The 20318-nt window shown below is 42.1% G+C and overlaps 1 protein-coding gene across 6 annotated transcripts in view; it reads left to right on the forward strand.

The window, feature by feature from the left end:
- Positions 1-5988, forward strand: part of FSTL4 (follistatin like 4) — a 705580-nt gene extending 699592 nt beyond the window's left edge. For all 6 annotated transcript variants that reach the window (XM_053297769.1, XM_053297770.1, XM_053297774.1 and 3 more), the window contains one exon: positions 1962-5988. In XM_053297769.1, the coding sequence (XP_053153744.1) occupies positions 1962-2664 (703 nt within the window). In that variant the 3' untranslated portion in view covers positions 2665-5988. The remainder of the gene's footprint in view (positions 1-1961) is intronic.
- The last annotated feature ends 14330 nt before the right edge of the window (positions 5989-20318 follow it).

The raw sequence follows: 20318 nt of genomic DNA on the forward strand, positions 1-20318 counted from the left end.
GAAGAGGAAATTATTACAATAAATTTTTTAAAGAAGTCGTGCTTTAAAAGAAAATATCTTGTTTAGGCAAGATATTGCGTGTTTTAGTTCAAAAGAGCTGGAGGTGTCATCTTATGACTTCCCCTTGCATGCCATTTTTCTTTTCTCTGCCATTAATTTCCCCCCAAGGCATGTGTCTAATGGATACAACTATAAAGCTGAATGAAAGGCTGAATCCCAGAGGTGTTCATGTGTGATCATATGCTGTGTTGGATTGCTCTTCAGGAGTAAATTGCCATAGCTGGACACTTCAGTGATGCTTTTGAGTAACGTGGAAAAAATGTAAACCTATGATTTGGAGACAGCGGGTGAAAAAGCAGGTTTCACACAATGGAAAACTGGGACTACAATTATTAGGAAAATCTAGCAATCTAGACTTGCTGTGTTTGGGAAAGAGTAAGACAACTGTTCTCAGGCATAACCTCAAGAAAAATGGCATGTTTGTCTTTCAGGCAGCAGATAAACTATGTACCTATGTAGGGCAGGAGTGTAAGTGGTTATATCTCCCCTTGTTTTCCTTTGAGACTGAGCCACATCAAGGGAGATGATGGGCAAACACACAGCCGAATTCTTATTTCCCCACCCTCTTCCTTAAAGAGATGGCATAATACATTAAGTAAGTGCAAGGAATGTCTTCCCTGATGTGGCCTATTGGGTTCCCTTTATTTCCTTTCCCCTATTGACTTAAAGGGTAACTGCTAGTAACAAGAACATCAAACTGATGCATATACATGGCCTGAGGAATTAATTTCTTTTGCTGCATATTCTTGAAAGCTGATTAAAAAGCCTACTACATGACAATAGCCCGATTCAGACATTATGTTGTATGAACATACCTGTGTATGTGTGAATGATTGTATCTGTGTTTATTTTAAAAGTGAACTTGGATGCAGGACTTTCAAATGCATGGTACAGATAGGAAGTATAATTCTGTACCTGCATTCAACATCATCATCATCATCATTATTATTGTTGTTGTTATTATTTCGATTAACATGTGAATGACTGTAGCTGTGTCCAGATCTGTACAAGTATTGAACATAAGGTGTAAATGGGCCTAACGTGTTCACCTAAACTGGGAAACAGTAACCAGTGGTCTAATCCTAAACCCTTGCACTTTGAAGCAAACAAGTCTAAAACAAGTCACCTGGTGGTCCTCAGCTACTGCCATGGCACATCTTGTGGTAGTGTGCTGAGGCTACAACAAATGTCAATGTATGTACCAGCACAGCAGTGGGCTACATCTAGGGTAAAGGGGGTCTAATTTCTTGAGAATCAATGTGTGTCCAGCAGGTAGTGTTATAGCATAGTACTTAAGATTTACCCACCCACCTACCCCCGGGCATGTTTCTAATGGATACAACTCCATTGTATCTATTCCATTACGAGGTGCAAATACCCAGTTATAATGAAGCTGAGCCATGAACTCCCTGGGAGGCTTTATGCAAAATAATGTTTTTTCTGCCTCATATCAGAAAAAAATATAATATGGCCATAATAATACTGGCCTCTCTTACAGGATTGCTGTAAGGTTTACTGGCTAACGTGATATGTAGTGTTACGGCTCTGTAACACTGTGCCCTGGAGTGGTTGCGGTGGACTTCTGAGGCAGCCTCAACATCATTTGGAAGCCCCTGTTGTGAGAGCAGCATTTCTGTAGGCACCCCCGTTCGTGACAAGGGGGGAAATCAGAGGAAATGCTGCTTCTGAACAGCATGGAGACTGCCTTAGAATTCTGCAAAAGCCCCATAGCACAGTGTTGCAGAGCCATAACACTGCTCATCATGTTAGCAACTGTCTGTTAAAACAATTGCAGCACTTTGCCTAAGTGCTAAGTAGTAGCAGCATTGTTCTCTCAGGAATGTTGCCAAACTCCTTCAAGCAACTGTTGGGTCATTTGTTCAATTGTTATTTCCTTTCAGATTTGGCTTCATCTTTAACAAGTCTAAAGCTGCGGTTCATAAAATTGATCTGGAAACTGTGGCTCACATCAAGACGATCAGTTTCAAAAACTACAGTTGCTTGCCGCAAGCCATGGCCTATACCCACCTGGGCGGCTACTTCTTTGTCCAGTGCAAAAGGAATACATCAATACCAATAACTCGGCAGCTTATAATTGACAGTGTTACAGATTCCGTTATTGGCCTCAATAGTGACACGTCAGGTACTCCCCACATCTCCCCAGATGGACGCTATTTGGTCAGCGCAGATGAACACAACGGAAGGATCAGAGTCCAGGCAATAACAGTCCAAGGGGAAATCAAGTTGATTTATGACTTACAAACCTCCATGCACATATCTGATCTGACATTTCAGTCCTCTTTCACTGAAGGCAATCAGTATTATATATATGCTACTTCACATTTGCAAACAGATGTGCTTTTTGTAGAATTGTCAACAGGGAAAATGGACATACTGAAGAATTTAAAGGACCCTATCAAATCCAAAGACTGGCCCTGGAGCAGCTACAACAGAATTATCCAAAACAGTGGATTATTTGGGCAATACCTTATAACACCAGCAAAGGATTCACTATTTATTATTAATGGAAGACAAAACACATTACGATGTGAGGTTTCGGGTATTAAGAGGGGCAACACAGTGGTTTGGGTTGGAGATGTATGAAAGGGCAGAAAGACAGAACTTTCAGAAAATGAAGTACAATTGGACCTTTAACTGCAAAAAAAAAAATATGCAGTAGCATTGTATATTTTTACACTGAGGGGAAAATTGTATAAGCTTCATGGTACAACATTGGCCTCCTTGCAAGATTTAAGGTATGCTCTGCTAATAGGAATTGGTTATGCTGGAAATGGCTTGAGTTTGGAAGTTATAGTGGGAAAAGAAACCATTTCTCCAACTGAGATTGAATAAGCCACATTCCTTGGTGATGCAATAGAATACCACTTTTGAGTTAAATTCTGATGAGTCCTTAAGTACTTTCTATCAGTATTATTGCTGTTGGTACAAAATAACATTTCCTGTAGTGTGTGCTGCGTGGCACAGAATCAGATCTGTAGGTAGCTTTGCCATTTTGGATGGGTAAACTTGAGGACTTAATATATTTATGTACTTCATTGACAATAGTTTGGTCAAAAGCTTTTTTTATACTTTTATTTTTTTTAATGAAGGAATTTATGCAATTGTCCAGTGCAACAAATATCCAGTCAGAAAAGTTTCAAAAAGATACAATTTATGGCCATCTAAAAAATATGCAGCCCCAGAAGCAAATGGAAAGATTTGAATATCTATTATGTCTACATACATTATTTCTAAATATACAAGAGGCAGCAATGCCTTTCAGTGCTACTGGCCTCACTGGAAGATGTTGCCCTTAAAATCAAAGGGGGGGAAAGGTAAAAGATTAAAACTTGAATTGTTAGGGTGGGGGGGCAGGGGGAGCTGAGAGGGTAAATTGTTACAGAAAACAATCTTCAAAATGCAAAGTTCTACAATAGAGATCTGCATAGATCATTTACCATTCTTTGTGGCGAAATGCAAGAGCAATTCAGGGCAGCTAAGATGCCTTTTTGAAACCAAATGTGACAGAATTCTGTACTGTCAGCTCTCTTTCTCTGGCCTTGCCCACCCCCTTAATTGGCACTTAAGTTGACTGGGTGGAGAACCACCCCTTTAATCCTAAAAATAACATTATTCCATTTTGTATGAGATGTTTTTTAAAAAATAAAAGAGGTAAGATAGATTTGAAAATTAGATGATTTTTGCATCTTTGCCCATGTATTTTCTATGTGACCAGGAAAGAAAGTTTCTATTTGTTCAGCAGCAGCAGCAGCAGCAGCCATACAAAGTGTGTAAAATGAGCTACTATTTTAGCAGACAGGAAAATAAGCAGTGCTGTTCCCAGTGTAGAGAGAAACGTTTCCAGAAATCATTTATTCCTCTTCATTAAAAATTTACTATTTCTCGAAGTAATTGGGTTCTTCATAAAAAACAATGGCTGTGTCTTGAAATGAACCTTTTTCCGCAACATATTTTCATGCAGAAAACTCTTAGCTTTTATATAAATCAGGCTCTTAATTTTCATCTGTCATCATAGATTCTGAAAAGGGTTTTTTTGCTGCTGCTGCTGCTCATACATGCATCTTATTCATAGTGCTTTCATTTATAGTCAATTCTCATTCATTTATGAAAAGCAGAGTAATCTAAAACCAATTAAAATATACCCAACAATGCAACAGCAGACACTGAGAATTGTAAGCTGATTTGCCATAAAACTAACATCTATTTGCACATTTGGAAAGATGCAAAATGTGTCTTCTAAGGTTGGACACTGCTACTAATCACAGTTGGAAAACAAACAGAGTAAAAACAGTTTTAAAACAAATTAATAATGCACAGCATCAATCCCAGTATAGCCTAGGCCATTGAAGGTTGCATTTTTACAATCTAAAATCATTTTTAAAATGCACATTCAAGTTGGTAGCAATAGTACTTGATTCACTAAAATGAAACCTGATCTATTGTTTTGGCATGAGCTTGTTGCCTGTTATTAATACAAAGATATCTATTGAATACATATGGTAATTTAGGGTAACAGTTTTCTAACCATTTTAATATGGATATTTAAGGGTAAACCATATTTTTGAACTGGAAGGATGCAGAGATCTATTTCGGTTTACAGTTTGAGCCTACTGCTGTATTATCTCAAGACAGAATGTATCTACACTACATCCAACATTCATGGATTCCCAAGGCACTTATGTAAGAGAATGCTAGGGGCTGCTAACTTAGTCTTTTCAATTACCTCACAAACCTTCGATTCCCAATGTTCCTTTAGTGAAGGCACTACAGTTTAAAGCCAAATAAGGTCTGTCGTGTAGATATCGTGAGTTGAGATACTATGGTTGTTTTGAAAATGTAGAAAAGCTGCATCTTACAAATCAATTAAGCACAGAATTCTTGAGGTTACGTAGAAAAACGAAACTTTATAGTAGAGAAAGTAAAGTGTTCCAGCACCTCTAGAGAGCTCTTAGCAAGAGATGGTGGGGTTGTCTCCTCTTCCTCCTCCCAGATTGATCAGTGCTAAAATATATATAGTGTTTGCAGTGCTCAAATTATTGGGTGGCGGGGAGGGGATCCATAATGAAATCCTCAGGAATTACCCACTGTTTTCCTTCAAATATATCCAAATGATGCCCCCTAGACTTCTAAAACCAGTAGCGAAGGCAGACATCACAAAAGATTAAGGAGCTAGGCCTCCTCTCCCCTCCCTGTAATTCGAGCACTAAAATTTTGCTAAAGCCTACATCAGTTTTCCTGTGAGCCATAGGAGGTTAGAAATGAGCTATGTAATAATGGATATGGCCTCCATGTAGGCATAAGCGGTGGTCAGTAATGGTGAAGCAAAGCTATATCCATACATTGCACTGGAGCTCTTTTACTGGATCTGGCCACTGTTTTTATGTCTCTTTTTATGATTTCTTGAATATTTTACTCTGAATATGGTAAGTTGCCCATAAATGAAGACTTTTGTGACATATAGCAAAATGTTACTTTTATAAAATTATTTAAACAATCCTTGTAAATATCTGTTCAGGTAAATATTCTTGAAATTAGGATGTGAAGGATGTGTAATAGACTTCACTGCTTTCTGCTTATCTTAACACATTGGACTAGAGTTAATTCCAACTTTAATCTTCCAGAGATGGTCCTATGACTTTCCTCTTCTGCCCCCAAGGTCTGTTGATGTGCTTTCTAAATATCCTAATGGCTTGGTCCGACTTAGAAATATGTTTAATTTAGATGCTTCACACAACTCGTGAACAGTTCCAATGATGTTTTGATCCCAAATAAAAAGTGCTGCACATTTGATTTTCCCCCCACCCTTTAACACTAAGATCACAATTTATCTGTACCACAAAAGGTGTAAATCATGTTCGTCTCCTTTCAACTTTTGTTTCTCAAGCAAATTAAATCTCATTGGTTGCATTTTCTGATTTATTCCTTTGGTCTGTACATAACATTTGGAGTACGACTTCATATTTCTTTTGCAGCCAAGAAATTAATAGTCACAGTGATTAACACAAAGTAATTTAAATTGAACTAGCATGTAATTAGTTAGCCTAACATGCTCATGTATTGCTTGAGCGTTCTATTTGATGGACGTTGAAATCAATGTAGAAAGTCACTGATATAAGATGAGGGTTCCCTGATATCCAACACAATACCTATTTGCTGTTGAGATTAAAGGACAGTATAAAAGAAATATCATTATTTTTATAAAGAAAAGAAAAGGCAATGCTTATATTCAGTCTAACCACTTATCATGCAGCTTGCTTTGCAGTTATCAAGATTAAACATGCTAGCTTATTAGAAATCTTGATCTATCATGGGTGGCAACACCCATGCTTTAGTTCCATGAGGATCAATGAAATGCATGTGAGCACACACCAATTTGCAATGAGAAAGCAAGCTCTGTGTATGCTTCATATATCCCCATTCAGCCCTGAGTAATTCATGCTTCAGCATACTAGTTACTTGCAATGTACAAAGTAGTACAGTGAGGCTGCCCAAACTCACAGGGAAGCATCGGAATTAGTTAGTCAAGACTAAGCACCATTGAATTCAATGAGACAAAATAGCTGTAACTAACCTTAGTCTCAATGAGACTTAGTCATTACTAACTTAATCATAGTTACAACCCATAATTAATTTCATGATTCAGAATAAAAAATTACTTAGCTGGTAATTCTGGTATGCAATGCAAATACCATATTATTTCTCTCAGGTTTTCTATAGCTCAGAACATAAAACGAGGTTCTGTCCTTGTGCAGAAAAATTCTTTTTGATTCAAATTTATGGTTAATCAAAGCTCTGAACACCAATTACAACTCAAAGCAGGGCCGTAGCTACCACTAAGAAAGGAGGTGAATTTCCGGGGGCCACCTCCTGCCTACCTTCTACAGCATGGGTTCTTCCATTCCTGCACCAGACCAGGCACCCCCTTTCACAATATCTGTTGTTTTGGCTCTTGCACAGCCCCATTCTCCCTCCTCAGGTGTGTGGCACGTGCCTGCTTTTGCTAGTCGAGCCACACACATCCTCAGGCTTCCAGTCACTTCAGGGATCCTCCCCCATGGTGCATTCTTGTCACACACCGAATTCCTCTTCCAGCCTCAGCCCGGACTCAGTTTGCTGCAATGAGGGACCGGACTGGAGCAGGCCGGCCAGCAAGTTTGTCAGCAGTGGAGTGCCTATTCATCCATTCAACTCTTGTACTTAGAAGAATGTCCAAGATTAAAGACACCTGCTCAGAAGAGATGTTGGTCAGGTCACTTTCACTTAAGTGCCTTCTAAGATTGTGGATTCTTGTATACATCGTATTGGCACTGGTATCTGGTGTCTCTGCTAAATTTGCCACCTGTTCCTGTTTCAAGAAATGTCTCCTTACTTAGGAGCAAAATGTTATGCAGTGTTCTTTTTCAAGTCAATATAGTATGTATATATATATATATATATATATATATATATATATATATATATATATATATATAAACTTGTAGCAAAGGCATATGAAACAGGAGGAGAACATCTTCAAATCTTGTCCCAGGGCCCACTCCCACCTTAGGAACATAGGAAGCTGCCATATACTAAGTCAGACCATTGGTCTATCTAGCTCAGTACTGTCTTCACAGACTGGCAGCGGTTTCTCCAAGGTTGCAGGCAGGAATCTCTCTCAGCCCTATCTTGGAGAAGCCAGGGAGGGAACTTGGAACCTTCTGCTCTTCCCAGAGCGGCTTCATCCCCTGAGGGGAATATCTTATAGTCTTCCTTTCATATGCAACCAGGGCAGACCCTACTTAGCTAAGAGGACAAGTCATGCTTGCTACCACAAGACCAGCTTTCCTCTCTAACCGTGTAACCTTGCTACACCCCTGGCTCAGACAGACCTACGCAAATACCCATAAAATGAATTTTCAAGGCTCCAGAAAGCAAACAAAAAGGAAGATTGAAAACAGCTTGTTAAACACACAATAACATACATAGAAAGGACAGCTGTAAATGTTGGTGTATAACATCTTTCAATGGAATCTTTATCAATGAAAGTTATACATTTGACTTCCTTATAAACCTGCTCATCAAAACTGCATGCTGCAGTAACCTCAGGTAAACTCAGACAGACCTATGCAAATATCCCTCAAGATGGATTGCTAAGGCTTCAGGAACCGGAGGGTAAGCTCAGTGACATTTCAGAACCTTGAGGGGGAAAGAAGTTTGAAGACCCAGAGCTCATCGGACAAAGTCATTTGAGGTTTCCATTCCCAACTTATTACAGGCTCTGTTACCTACCCCAGCTTTTTTGACCTTCTAGTGAGAAGGTTTTTTGACCTTCTAGTGAGACCCCCAAAAGGTCTTTCCATAAACGTTTAATACAAAGTTATGGCATGTCGCAGTTATATAACTGGACTTACCCACCTGTCTTGGGCACTCTAAAATTCAGTCTGAAGTCTGCTTAGCTCTGTTTGAGGTGAAATAGGATGAACATAAAAAAGAAGATAAACATTTAAACCCATTTAATATAATGCAGTCAACACAACAAGTTAATGGAGAACCTTTGGGGGTGGGTCGGAGAGGAGGATCAGATTCTTGCCCCACCACATTCCCAAGCATTCTTTTAAAATGCTTAAAACAAATAGAACAAAAATGTCACATCAGATCTGAAATTTCATGTGTTATATTGGTGACAGTATAGGACATTGACAGATAGCAGGAAGGTGAAATGTAGGATTGAAAGGCCTTGTCAGAATGATAGTCCTTGGGGCTATACACACGATCTGAAAAAAATCGGACTAAGGGAGCCTAGCCTGATTTTTGCAGTCCGTGTGAACCACCAGGCTTGGCTGCGAGCCCAGTAGTTCCTGAGTGGGTAACCCACTCAAGTAACCTGCCCCTTAAACCGGGTTTGCGGAGCGAGTGCTCTGCAAACCCGGTTTTTTGGATCATGAGTAGCCACGCTGTGGCTCCGTGCCGCAGCTGCTCACAAGGAGACCCCCGACTGGGAGGCTTAAAAGCAGCCTCCTGGCTCAGGGGTCCCTCCAGTATGCGCTCGCACAGGGCATACTGGAGCTTCTGGGGGCCACGCAGCCCCTGATCGTCCTTTCCAGCCCCCACGGGCTCCGTTATGGAGCCGGCAGTCGTGTGGGTGGCCAATCCGGCTGCCCAGGGCTGCCACTCTGCTTGTCTGCGGGGAGAGCGGGCTTAGCCCGCTCTCCCAGCAAACCCTAAGGAGGCAGGTCTCTGTGATCATGAGACCTGCGTCTTTGTTTTCTTGTTCAGAAAAGTATATTCTGTTGCTTTCTGGGGCCTAGAACAGAGCTGGACTTAGAACAAAAATGAAAGTTTCACACACACCCAGGCCTCCTACCCACCCCCTGCCCGCTTTGTATCTTCCCTGCAGAATTTCTGTAAGGACTTGGAGGGGGGAAGAAAAGGGGTTTTCAGAAGCCCCATTCTCTTTCTCCTATGTAAACAATGTTGCACACTTCTTACACAAGCAGGCACTTGCACAGACACACATACCCTTGCATGCAGAAACATTTTAAAAACATATATACCTACTACATATACAACTTTATGCTTCTACTTTTCTTATTCATCCTCACTCTCCCTCCCCGCCCCCGCTCTCACAGACACACACATGTCAAAGTTTGTCATGGGGAACTAAGTCCCAGATTTTGCCTCAGGATTTAGGAGTAAACTGAACCCAGTTGCTAGGAAATTATTGGGTGGGGGGAAAGCAGAGAAAATGAGTATGATGGTTTTATCCTGTTCTTTTGAATGATGGCAGGTTTCAAAAAGGATCCCTAAGCTCCGTTAATTGGAGAACATTTCAGTTCTATCTCAGTGTCAGGATGGGGAGAAAGGAGGAGTTTCAGAAACCATCCCTCCCTCCTTCTGACTGGCTAGTTGAGCTCAGTGACATTTTCCTCACTGTTAAGTCTGTCTAGCTGAGGGAAGGGTGGGCCAGCCTCATCTCCTCATTCTCCTTTTCTTCCTGCTAGAAATGGAGATGTGTCCTCTAATCAGAGCCAGCAAGATGCCAGGTAGTTGGGGAGGCAGGAGGGGGAGAGACCAAAGAGCAAGCTGTTGTCCAGTCAGCAGCCCCCCTCGGGGGGGTGTGTGTTAAAAAAATCTTTTCTTAAGAATTTTTTGTTTTTAGGATGTCCTCTCTCTTTTTATGTTCAGCATTTTCTCCCCCCTTTTTCTTTATATAGCCTGTGTCTTGTGTAATTGTTAATACCAACAGTCATTCATCATCAGTGGTTTTCCATGCTCTACTCCCTCCTTATCCCAATTCTCTTTCTCACATTTCTCAAACTCCAGTGGTATTTGTTGTGCCCTATTGATTGGCAGGAGGAAGTGAACCTTCTTTTAGAACCTTCCTTTGAACATTCCATGGCTGCAAAGTGTGCATGCTCTCTGCCTCTTGCCAGAGGTGGTTTTTGCTTCTAGTCTTTCGTCATGCTTTGTGCTCCCTCTCAACAGCTGTCTCACCCTTAACAGAAGCTTGTGGAAGCTCTAGGCCTATCCACATGCTTCATTACTAGTCAGATGTATATTAACAGATTGAGGACTTTTTTGCTCATTGAACTGAGAGGAGTTTGCCTATCATTTGAGAAGTAATGCTGGACGGGGATATGGAAAGCACTCCCGGAGACCTCTTGCATTTCCGGTAATGGCCTGTTGCACTGTTTGCATGCACACCCACCAAATGGGTGAAACAGAAAAAAACATCCAGTAGCAAGGTCTTAAAAGCAGACAGACAATCAGGAATAAGGCAGTGACCAGTCCAGCTGTTTTATGTGTGATGTCTTGGGGAAACCAGCTGCTATAACATACCCTAAGGAGGAAAAAAATCACCTTCAAGCAGCTTTGTATTTCTTTGAGGCTTGTTTAATTAAGTACTTCTAGCACCTAGCCGTCCACATTATATGGTGTCTTCAGCACTTGTCAGACACAGTCAGATAAAGTCAGTCAATACAAAATGACAGACAGGAAACTGAAATGCGCTCACTGAGCAAAACAAAGTGCACTTAGTCTTAGGCAAGCAAGCCCTTCCAGAGCTTTGAAAGGTTAGCTCCAATTTAACTGCCCTTTCCCCCTCAGAGGTCTGGCATTCCACAAAATGCAAGTCAAATGAATTCCTTCAGAGTTGTTACAGGCATTCTTCCTGATTTGTTTGAAAGGCATGTGCATTCAAATTATCCCCCAAAAGGAACTTGAAGTCAAATTATGGCACAAGCCCTCTAGCTTGTATCCACTGGCGTCTGCGGGGGGGGGGGATGCAACTATTCTCCAGAGTGTCTTCACATATTAGCATATCTGAACTGCAGTAAGGGAACAGCAAGAGTTTGGCATCCCAGTTCAAAGCAATTGTCTGGGCATATTATTGCTGAGTAATGCCCTGTGTTGCTGTGTGCTGGAAGAGGTTGCTGATGTAGTCTATGACTCCTACGGTGGCACAACATGTCTTGGGAGACATCTGCACAATGACTTACAAAGCTTTGAGTGAATGCATGTCCAGGAATCAATGATAACCAGAAGTGCGGGAAGCAAAGAAAAAAAGTATCTATATCTGTGTGAAAGCAGGTACTTACCTAGAGCATGGATACTGCTGTGCAGTTTGCTTAGTGGTCCTCTACCCTTTCTTCACAGTGAATGAACAGTGGCCAGATGAGGTGAACAGCCAAAGACATTGGTGTATTATTATTATTATTATTATTATTAAAACTTTTATACCGCCCTTCCAAAAGGCTCAGGGGGGTTTACATTAAAACACCATTAAAATCAGTTAATAATGAAAACAAAAATTATAAAGCATAAAACAATGATTAACAATTAAAAACATCATAAAACAACAATTAAATAATCAGAACAGTTTAAAAACAAGTTTTAAAAAGCTGAGAAAGCCTGGTTGAAGAAATGTGTTTTCAGGTGTTTTCTGAAAACTGCCAGAGATGGGGAGGATCGTATCTCAGCAGGGAGCGCATTCCACAATCTTGGGGCAGCAGCCGAGAAGGCCCGTCTCTGTGTAGCCACCAAACGAGTTGGTGACAACTGGAGACAGACCTCCTCAAGTGACCTCAACGGCCGGTGGGGCTCATAGCGAAGAAGACGCTCTCTTAAATACCCAGGGCCTAAGCCGTTTAGGGCTTTATAAGTTATAACTAGGACTTTGTATTTTGCCCAGAAAACTATTGGCAGCCAGTGTAACTCCATCAACAAGGGAGTAATGTGGTCTCTCCGAGATGACCCAGAGACCAACCTGGCTGCCGCATTCTGAACCAACTGAAGTTTCCGGACTACGTACAAAGGCAGCCCCACGTAGAGTGCATTACAGTCTGAAGATAACCAACAAATGTACCACTGTTTTGAGTTCATTGATCTCAAGAAATGGGCGCAGCTGGCGTATCAGCCGGAGCTGATAGAAAGCACCCCTGGCCACTGCCTCAACCTGAGAAACCAAGGAGAGACATTGATCCAGAAGTATTCCCAGACTGTGAACCTGTTTCTTTTGGGGAAGTGTGACCCCATCTAGAACAGGCAGATCAAAATCGTCTCTAGAGTTCCAACCCCGCACAATAAGTACCTCTGTCTTATATAGATTCAGCTTCAGTTTATTCTCCCTCATCCAGCCCATTACTGCTTCCAGGCAGGCATTTAGGGAGGATATGCCAACTCCTGAAGAAGTTGACATGGAGAAGTAGATCTGGGTGTCATCAGCATACTGGTAACACCCAGCTCCAAATCCCCTGATTACCTCTCCCAGCAGCTTCATGTAGATGTTAAAAAGCATTGGAGAGAGTATGGAGCCTTGAGGGACACCATACTTAAGCTCAGATTTTGAAGAGCAACGATCTCCAATCTGGAATCTGTCCGAGAGGTAGGAGCAGAACCACTGTAAAACAGTGCCTCCCACCCCCAACCCTCTCAGACGTTCCAGAAGGATACTATGGCCGATAGCATCGAAAGCCGCCGAGAGATCCAAGAGGACTGTATGTACAGGTGAAACTCGGAAAATTAGAATATCGTTCAAAAGTCCATTAATTTCAGTAATGCAAATTAAAAGGTGAAACTGATATATGAGACAGACGCATTACATGCAAAGCGAGATAAGTCAAGCCTTAATTTGTTATAATTGCGATGATCATGGCGTACAGCTCATGAAAACCCCAAATCCACAATCTCAGAAAATTAGAATATTACATGGAACCAAGAAGACAAGGATTGAAGAATAGAACAATATCAGACCTCTGAAAAGTATAAGCATGCATATGTATTCAGTACTTGGTTTGGGCCCCTTTTGCAGCAATTACTGCCTCAATGCGGCGTGGCATGGATGCTATCAGCCTGTGGCACTGATGAGGTATTATGGAAGAGCAGGATGCTTCATTAGCGGCCTTCAGCAATTCTGCATTGTTTGGTCTCATGTCTCTCATCCTTCTCTTGGCAATGCCCCATAGATTCTCTATGGGGTCAGGTCAGGCGAGTTTGCTGGCCAATCAAGCACAGTACACTGTATACTTTTCAGAGGTCCGATATTGTTCTATTCTTCAATCTTTGTCTTCTTGGTTCCATGTAATATTCTAATTTTCTGAGATTGTGGATTTGGGGTTTTCATGAGCTGTACGCCATGATCATCACAATTATAACAAATTAAGGCTTGACTTATCTCGCTTTGCATGTAATGCGTCTGTCTCATATATCAGTTTCACCTTTTAATTTGCATTACTGAAATTAATGGACTTTTGCACGATATTCTAATTTTCCGAGTTTCACCTGTATGTGGCCTGTAATGAATGCTACGCACGAGATGCACATGAAACCATCCTCAAAACTGTTGTGTAGATACGCTGCTAGATTGAAACACAACAGCCCTGAATGTAAGAATATGTGAAGAGCCTTGCTGGATCAGGCCAAGGCCTATTTAATCCAGCACCCAATTCCCTATAGTGACCAACTAGATGTCTCTGGGAAGTCCACAAGCTCTCCCACCACTGGTCCCCCTACAACTTATATTCAGAACAGGCGCGTAACAATGATAGGGCAAGGGGAGACAGTTGTCTGGGGGCCCCACTGCCTGGAAGGGCACCCCACAGGCACCTCATGTGACTCCCCATTGCCCCCTGCCCAGCCCCATAGCCTCTCAGCCACTTGCCCTCTTCGCCGTCTCTCCTGCTTGCTCTGCTGGCCGCAATCGAAGCAGCAGGCAAGCTGCAAAGAGCTCCTTTCCTCCCGCCTCTCAGCTGATCGGCGGGTGGGCGGGGCTTCCACGGAGGCCTCCCTGTAGGCCGCAGTGAAGCCTGAACTCGAGTAGGGCCCAAGCCAGCCAGGAAGGAGGAGGCAGCCAGAGTGTTCTCTGCAGCAGAAGACCTCAGACCAGCATCTGCTTAACCCAGACCAGCATTTGCCAGGTAGAGTGTGAACTCCTTTTTGTGGTTACCTTTCCCGCCCCCCCGCCCCCATATATAGGGATCTGCTTGCCATAGGGCTTGGATATGGGGGGGGGAGGGATCGAGAAGTCTCTGAATATTTATTTTGAAACAGCTTGGAAAATTTGCTGACTTAAAAAAAACTATCTAAAAAGTCCTATAAGTGGCTTGTTTCATGGCAGAAAATTGCAAAAACTTCTGGAACAGTATTTTATTAATTTTATTTATTCATTCATTCATTTATAAATGCACTTATGTTCAAGTTGTTTTGCAACCCAGAAGGTCTGAGTGAGAACTGTGAAGCATGTGTGGTGCTTTTATTTTATTTTTCTTGTGTGTGAACTGCTCCCCAATAACTTGCAGGGACTTCAGGGTAAATCTGGCCAACATGTGAATGCAGCACCTCCATTCCAGAGGAGATGTGTCTTAAAGGGCTTTAAAAGCCTCCTGTGAAAAACCTCCTGCAATCAAACTTGACTGAATTTGTTCAGAATTCTGGGAAAACAAACATAGGCTCACCCTGCATGGTTGAAAGTCTCCTTTGCTAATCAGCAGCGAGGGGCCCATTTTAATAATTCATCTTTCTAGTGTGTTCTAGGCATTAAAAGTAATACAAATGTATAGTACTCAATGTATATCACTATATATTGTGACGTGTGTGTGTGTATTCAGTGAAATGTATTTGCAGGCAGCATACTTATTTTGGAATATCAGACTTAAATCCTTGGGGGCCTGGGGTGTGCGGAGGCCCTGGACTTTGGGGGGGGGGGCCCATTTTAAAATCTTGTCTCTGGGCCCACTCCAACCTTGCTACGCCCCTGATTCAGAATAACCTGGACTGCTGCAAACTTGACTTGCACACCAGTTGATGGTTTTGCAGTTGTTTTGCATGTTCTCTGTGATCACACTGTCTTGTGTTCTGTTCAGCGCTCCACCAAACAAAGAGTGAGAGCACACACTGGTTCCGTGTGACTCTTAGGTACTGACGTAGGATTGTGTACTTAGGCTTCTTAGGTACTTAGGATTGTGTCCTCACTGTAGTGATGATTCTCCCATCATTCCCAATGATGGGGAAAGCATTGCGACTGCAGTCACACAATCCTTAGTAGGCGCAGAGCTTTCTGCCTTTGCTGGCAGTGAGGATTAGTTGTTGGACTGCACAGAACCAGCACGCATGCTCTTGGGTCAGCAGGGTGCTGCACAGAACATAAGCTACTGCACATGTAGAAATCCAATTGCTTCTAGATAAAAATTTGACTATCTCAGAATGTTTTAAAATATAAGAGCAAGTTTCTAAGGTTCTTCATATAGATCTGTCTGAGAAATGCCTGATAATTTCATATTTCAGTCAGAAGGAAGCAACATTTGTCATTCCAGTTGTTCCCCAGCCCTGACAATCATTGAATCATGGAAAGCCCATAGCAAAGTATGGTATGTCTTATCTCATGGAGATGTGGGAGAGCAATGAGCAGTGACCAGCACCTGGGCCAGGCCCAGGATCAGACAACGTTATTCCTCCAATCCACTCCCTGGCTCCCACCAATTGGTCCACAGAGAGCCATGTGACAGCAGCATGTTCCAGGGAGAGGAATTGTCATAGGCACCACAACTCTTCCTTCACCTTTACTTGTCATCCTCGGCCCACCCAAACTCAAAGTGGAACCCCCATGAAGACCCATGCTTGCCTTTCCCATACCTCTCCACCCTCTCTTGCCATTTGTGCTGCCAACATTGCCTTGATCTGCTGCTTACTCAGAGTCAGCACACAATGCACATTAAAGGGCTTAGTAATTACGGCATCCCATTGAAATTAGTGGGACTTGTGAGTCATGTCTCCTTTATCCAATGGTGCTTTGTCATGACTAACTTAGTCTGGATTCTGTGCTCTCTTTTTAAAGCTTCCTAGCTGTACTCTAGTATTACTATTATACTCTTAAAAAACAGAGAATGCCTACAAAGAAGTGGCTCACTGTTAACTCATTTACAAGTTGTAGGTGTTGGGGGAATCAGTGTTTAAACACACATTCTTAAAAGTCACTGCATGGCCAGCTGTAACCCTGGTGAATTGTGCTTCCATAATCTTAGCTTGGCTCAGAAGATGGAGCACATGAGAGAGATTGCAGAAATCAGCCCTGGTTTGAAAAATAATTGCAGAATTAAAAGACTTTGAATATTCAAATATGTTTTCTATGCTCCGTAAACATACTCTTTTTTGGATCTCTGTTATTCTGTGCTGACAGATCTAAACACCTAAAAAAAGAAATCAAAAAAACTACATTGCACAATACCTCCACAGAGCATTTTTATGTTGAAGTATTCCTCCAAATAATGAAAAATAGAAACACTTTTCAGAGAGAGTGAACATATTTGTAAAACAGTGTGCCTTCCAGTTTAGCTCAGGACTGTTAAAACTCTGGATTGTACCCTGCCATGTTTGCTTCTGCTGTAAATGCACCACATGTATTTATTGCACTGTATGGACAAAATAAGTAATAAGAAGCAGAGAGGTGGTGGGCAGTGGCCAAATGTTGACTCATAAATGTAAGGATGGTGCTTGCCAAGGAAGGGCCACGTACATGACAAGGCAATACTGTATTCTCCATTGCTCCCACTCATCCCTTTGTGCAAAGCCAGGTACTCGAGACCAGACACTGGTGACAGCAGATGCTAGGTTAATTTGAGAGCTCTCGTTTGCACTTTAATGGGGCTGCACTTGACTGCTTGCCAAAGCAACGGCCTGACAGTTTATTGCCGTTGGCCCAGGAGGGCTCACTCTTCATCCTGGGCATGAATGTGTCCATTAGTTTGCCATGAAACACAACCCTAGAAATAGCATCACAAAAGCCCATGGGAAATTCACGTGGCGGCAGTCACGGCGGCCGACAGAGTTATGAAAATGAAAAGTAATGACAAAGGATTCCTCCTGACCATGACTTTAATTTAGAGCACGTGAGGTGAGCTCAAGGACAACCTGTCAGGTGTCCTTGTGAGTTCACTTGAGTATACTTTAAGGAATGAAGGAGTCTGTAATTCCAACAGTTTTGGTCACTTAATATGGCAATCTCCCTTTCTTTCTTTCTTTCTTTCTTTCTTTCTTTCTTTCTTTCTTTCTTTCTTTCTTTCTTTGCCCAACACAAACACTTAAACAGGTAATTTTTCTAATATTGCAATTGTATGTGAATAGCAGGTTATCATTTTGAAGCCCCAGGTACTTCCCCCGCCCCATGTGTGGCATTCCATTATTAGATAAATGATATCACCTCTCCATATTCATGAGGAGGAGGGAAAATGCAGTGAATTTGTCTGCAGTCCCTAACAGTGTGGTTATATCACATGTTAATTACTTGTGTTTGCACATAATTTTCCCCTTTGCCACCAATTAGCATCATATATGAGTGCTGATATTTATTAGCCATTAAAATGATTTTTGCCACACATGCATTGCATTAATATGACAACAGCCATGTGGAATATAGATGACAAAATTATTGTGCTAAACTATGGGAATAATTGATTATGTAATTTACATTGCACACATCACAGAATTGTCTCCAGTTTTACATTACAGACCAGAGCTTCTTTCTAACTATTCTTGATCTACTAGGTTTAGTGGCTTACATACTGCGCAAGGGGAGACAGGAGGCTTGAGCACCACCCAAGTGTGCATGTGCAGTCAGCTGTACTGCAAGGCAGCAGCACTCAGCAGAAAGGGCTCCATGCACAGATGTGCCACCCATTTGCAATCATGGTAGTGCAATGCACAACTCTGTGAATGGAGCCCTCGATGCCAAGTACTGCTGCTCTGCAGCACAGTCTTCTCACAACTATTTACATGGGCAGTGCTCAAGTCGCCTGCATCCCCTTGGACAGTATGTAAGCCATGACTGTGCCACAGGCATTCAATGTGACTTAGATTCCTTTGGTTAGCCCTGCAAATGTGAGCCTATCCCAAAAAATCTGTTCTGCAATAAATAGTCTCCTACTTCTTCAGTTCTCCACTCTCCAACCCATCCCAATTTTAATTTTGTTGTCCCAAAGCAATTTAGACAATTAAAACTGAAAAATCAAAACTAGAAAATGTGCTACAAATAAGGCTAGTCTAAGGGCAAAACAAGACAAGTTGTGGGAGGTTCATAATCAAATCTCCTATTTTTTCTTATTAAAAGAAAGAAAGAGACAGCAATGGGGACATGCACTGGACTGGGTCTATAGTGCTAGGAAGGTGGGGAGATTAACCATTTTCTCCTACACAATGTTCTTGATCTAAATCATATACACAGTCCTGAATCTCCTAGTTGCCCTTGTGGAGAAAATATACAAGTATGTTCTCCCCAGAGATGCAAATATTAGCTGCAGGGAAGCAATTGAATTGTGGAAAATTACATGAGGAAAAGGATAGAAAACACTCTCCTCTAGCATCATAGCCCCAATCCAATTAGGCTCAGTCCTGACTACTTTTAAGGACAAAGGTCAATGTTGGAAGATCTGGTTGTGGATTGGAAGATCTGGTCGTGGATTTCTCCTGGCTCCTCTAGTTTTCCCCTGAAGCTGGTAACTGTCCTGAGTAACAACTTTAAGGACTTTATAGTACTGTGATAACTATGAACCAAAATGGAGAGGGAAAGCATAATTATCTTGACTTTCAAGAGAGTGGGAAAGGCAGAGGAGAGTCATAAGGTTTTTTTCCAAAAAGACTAAGGCCCCCTTTTTGAGAAAGCTAATAACCAGGTCCTGAAACTTCTGTTTAGTAGGTTCCCATTTGGTAACTCAAAGCAAATTAATGTTTCTATTCTTGTAGCAAAAATGGGCACACTACTTCTTGTCCATCCCAATCCCAATCCAGACAGCAGTACATACAGGCTAAAAGAGCAGAGATGGATTATCTCCCTCCCTCAGTGTGTAAGAATGGATAAAATCCATAGATGGAACATAATAGTCAGCAAATGGATTTCCATGGAATCATCTCTCTGAACTGAAATCTACCTAGTTTTGTTTTTACTTCCATTGTTTACCACCCTCTTAATTGTTTGCTTTAATTCAATAAAATCTTATTGCATCTTTGCTGCCAGGAGAGCAGAAGTGATGGGTGGGCCTCTCTCTGGCTCCCCCCCCCCGCGCACTACCAGCCAGCACACGGGCTTCCCTTCTGAACAGCGCTTCTGCACTGTTTGAATATGGAGACTGTTGCATGCCATGACATCATGACACATGATGGTCTCCATACTCAAACAGAGCAGCCGTGCCTTCAGAGGAAGGGAAGCCTCTGCACCAGCCAGTAGCAGAGTGTGAGGAAACCCACCCACTGCCACCACTCCCCCAGCGGCGAAGATGGGAAGTAGTTGTGAGCATGGCAGGGCGAGCGTGACTCATGGACAAGGGGGGACTGTCCTGGTAGCCCTTGGGGGCCTCTCAAACCATGTGGGTCCAGGTGCAATTATCCCCCCTTGTCCAATGGAAGCTATACCTCTGCTGTATTCTGCTATGGACATTAGGGTTGACTTTGGGTTGACTCTTAAGGTGCACTCCAGTGGGTCCCCTCCAGCTTTCCCTCTAACAGGGAATTCCAGATGTTGTTGACTACAACAACCGTGGTGATTCTCTTTATTTAGCAGGGGAAGAGTAATGCCCTATCCACGCCCAGCACAATACCTCTAGTGACTGTTGCTGGTGCCTATCTTGGTTTTTTTAGTATGTGAGCCCTTTGGAGACAGGGAGCCATCTTATTTATTTATTATTTCTCTGTGTAAACTGCCCTGAGCCATTTTTGGAAGAGCGGTATAGAAATCAAATTAATAATAACAATAACAACAACAATAATAATATTTA

Source organism: Hemicordylus capensis, chromosome 2 (genome assembly GCF_027244095.1).
Source record: "Hemicordylus capensis ecotype Gifberg chromosome 2, rHemCap1.1.pri, whole genome shotgun sequence".
Taxonomy (NCBI): Eukaryota; Metazoa; Chordata; class Lepidosauria; order Squamata; family Cordylidae; genus Hemicordylus; species Hemicordylus capensis.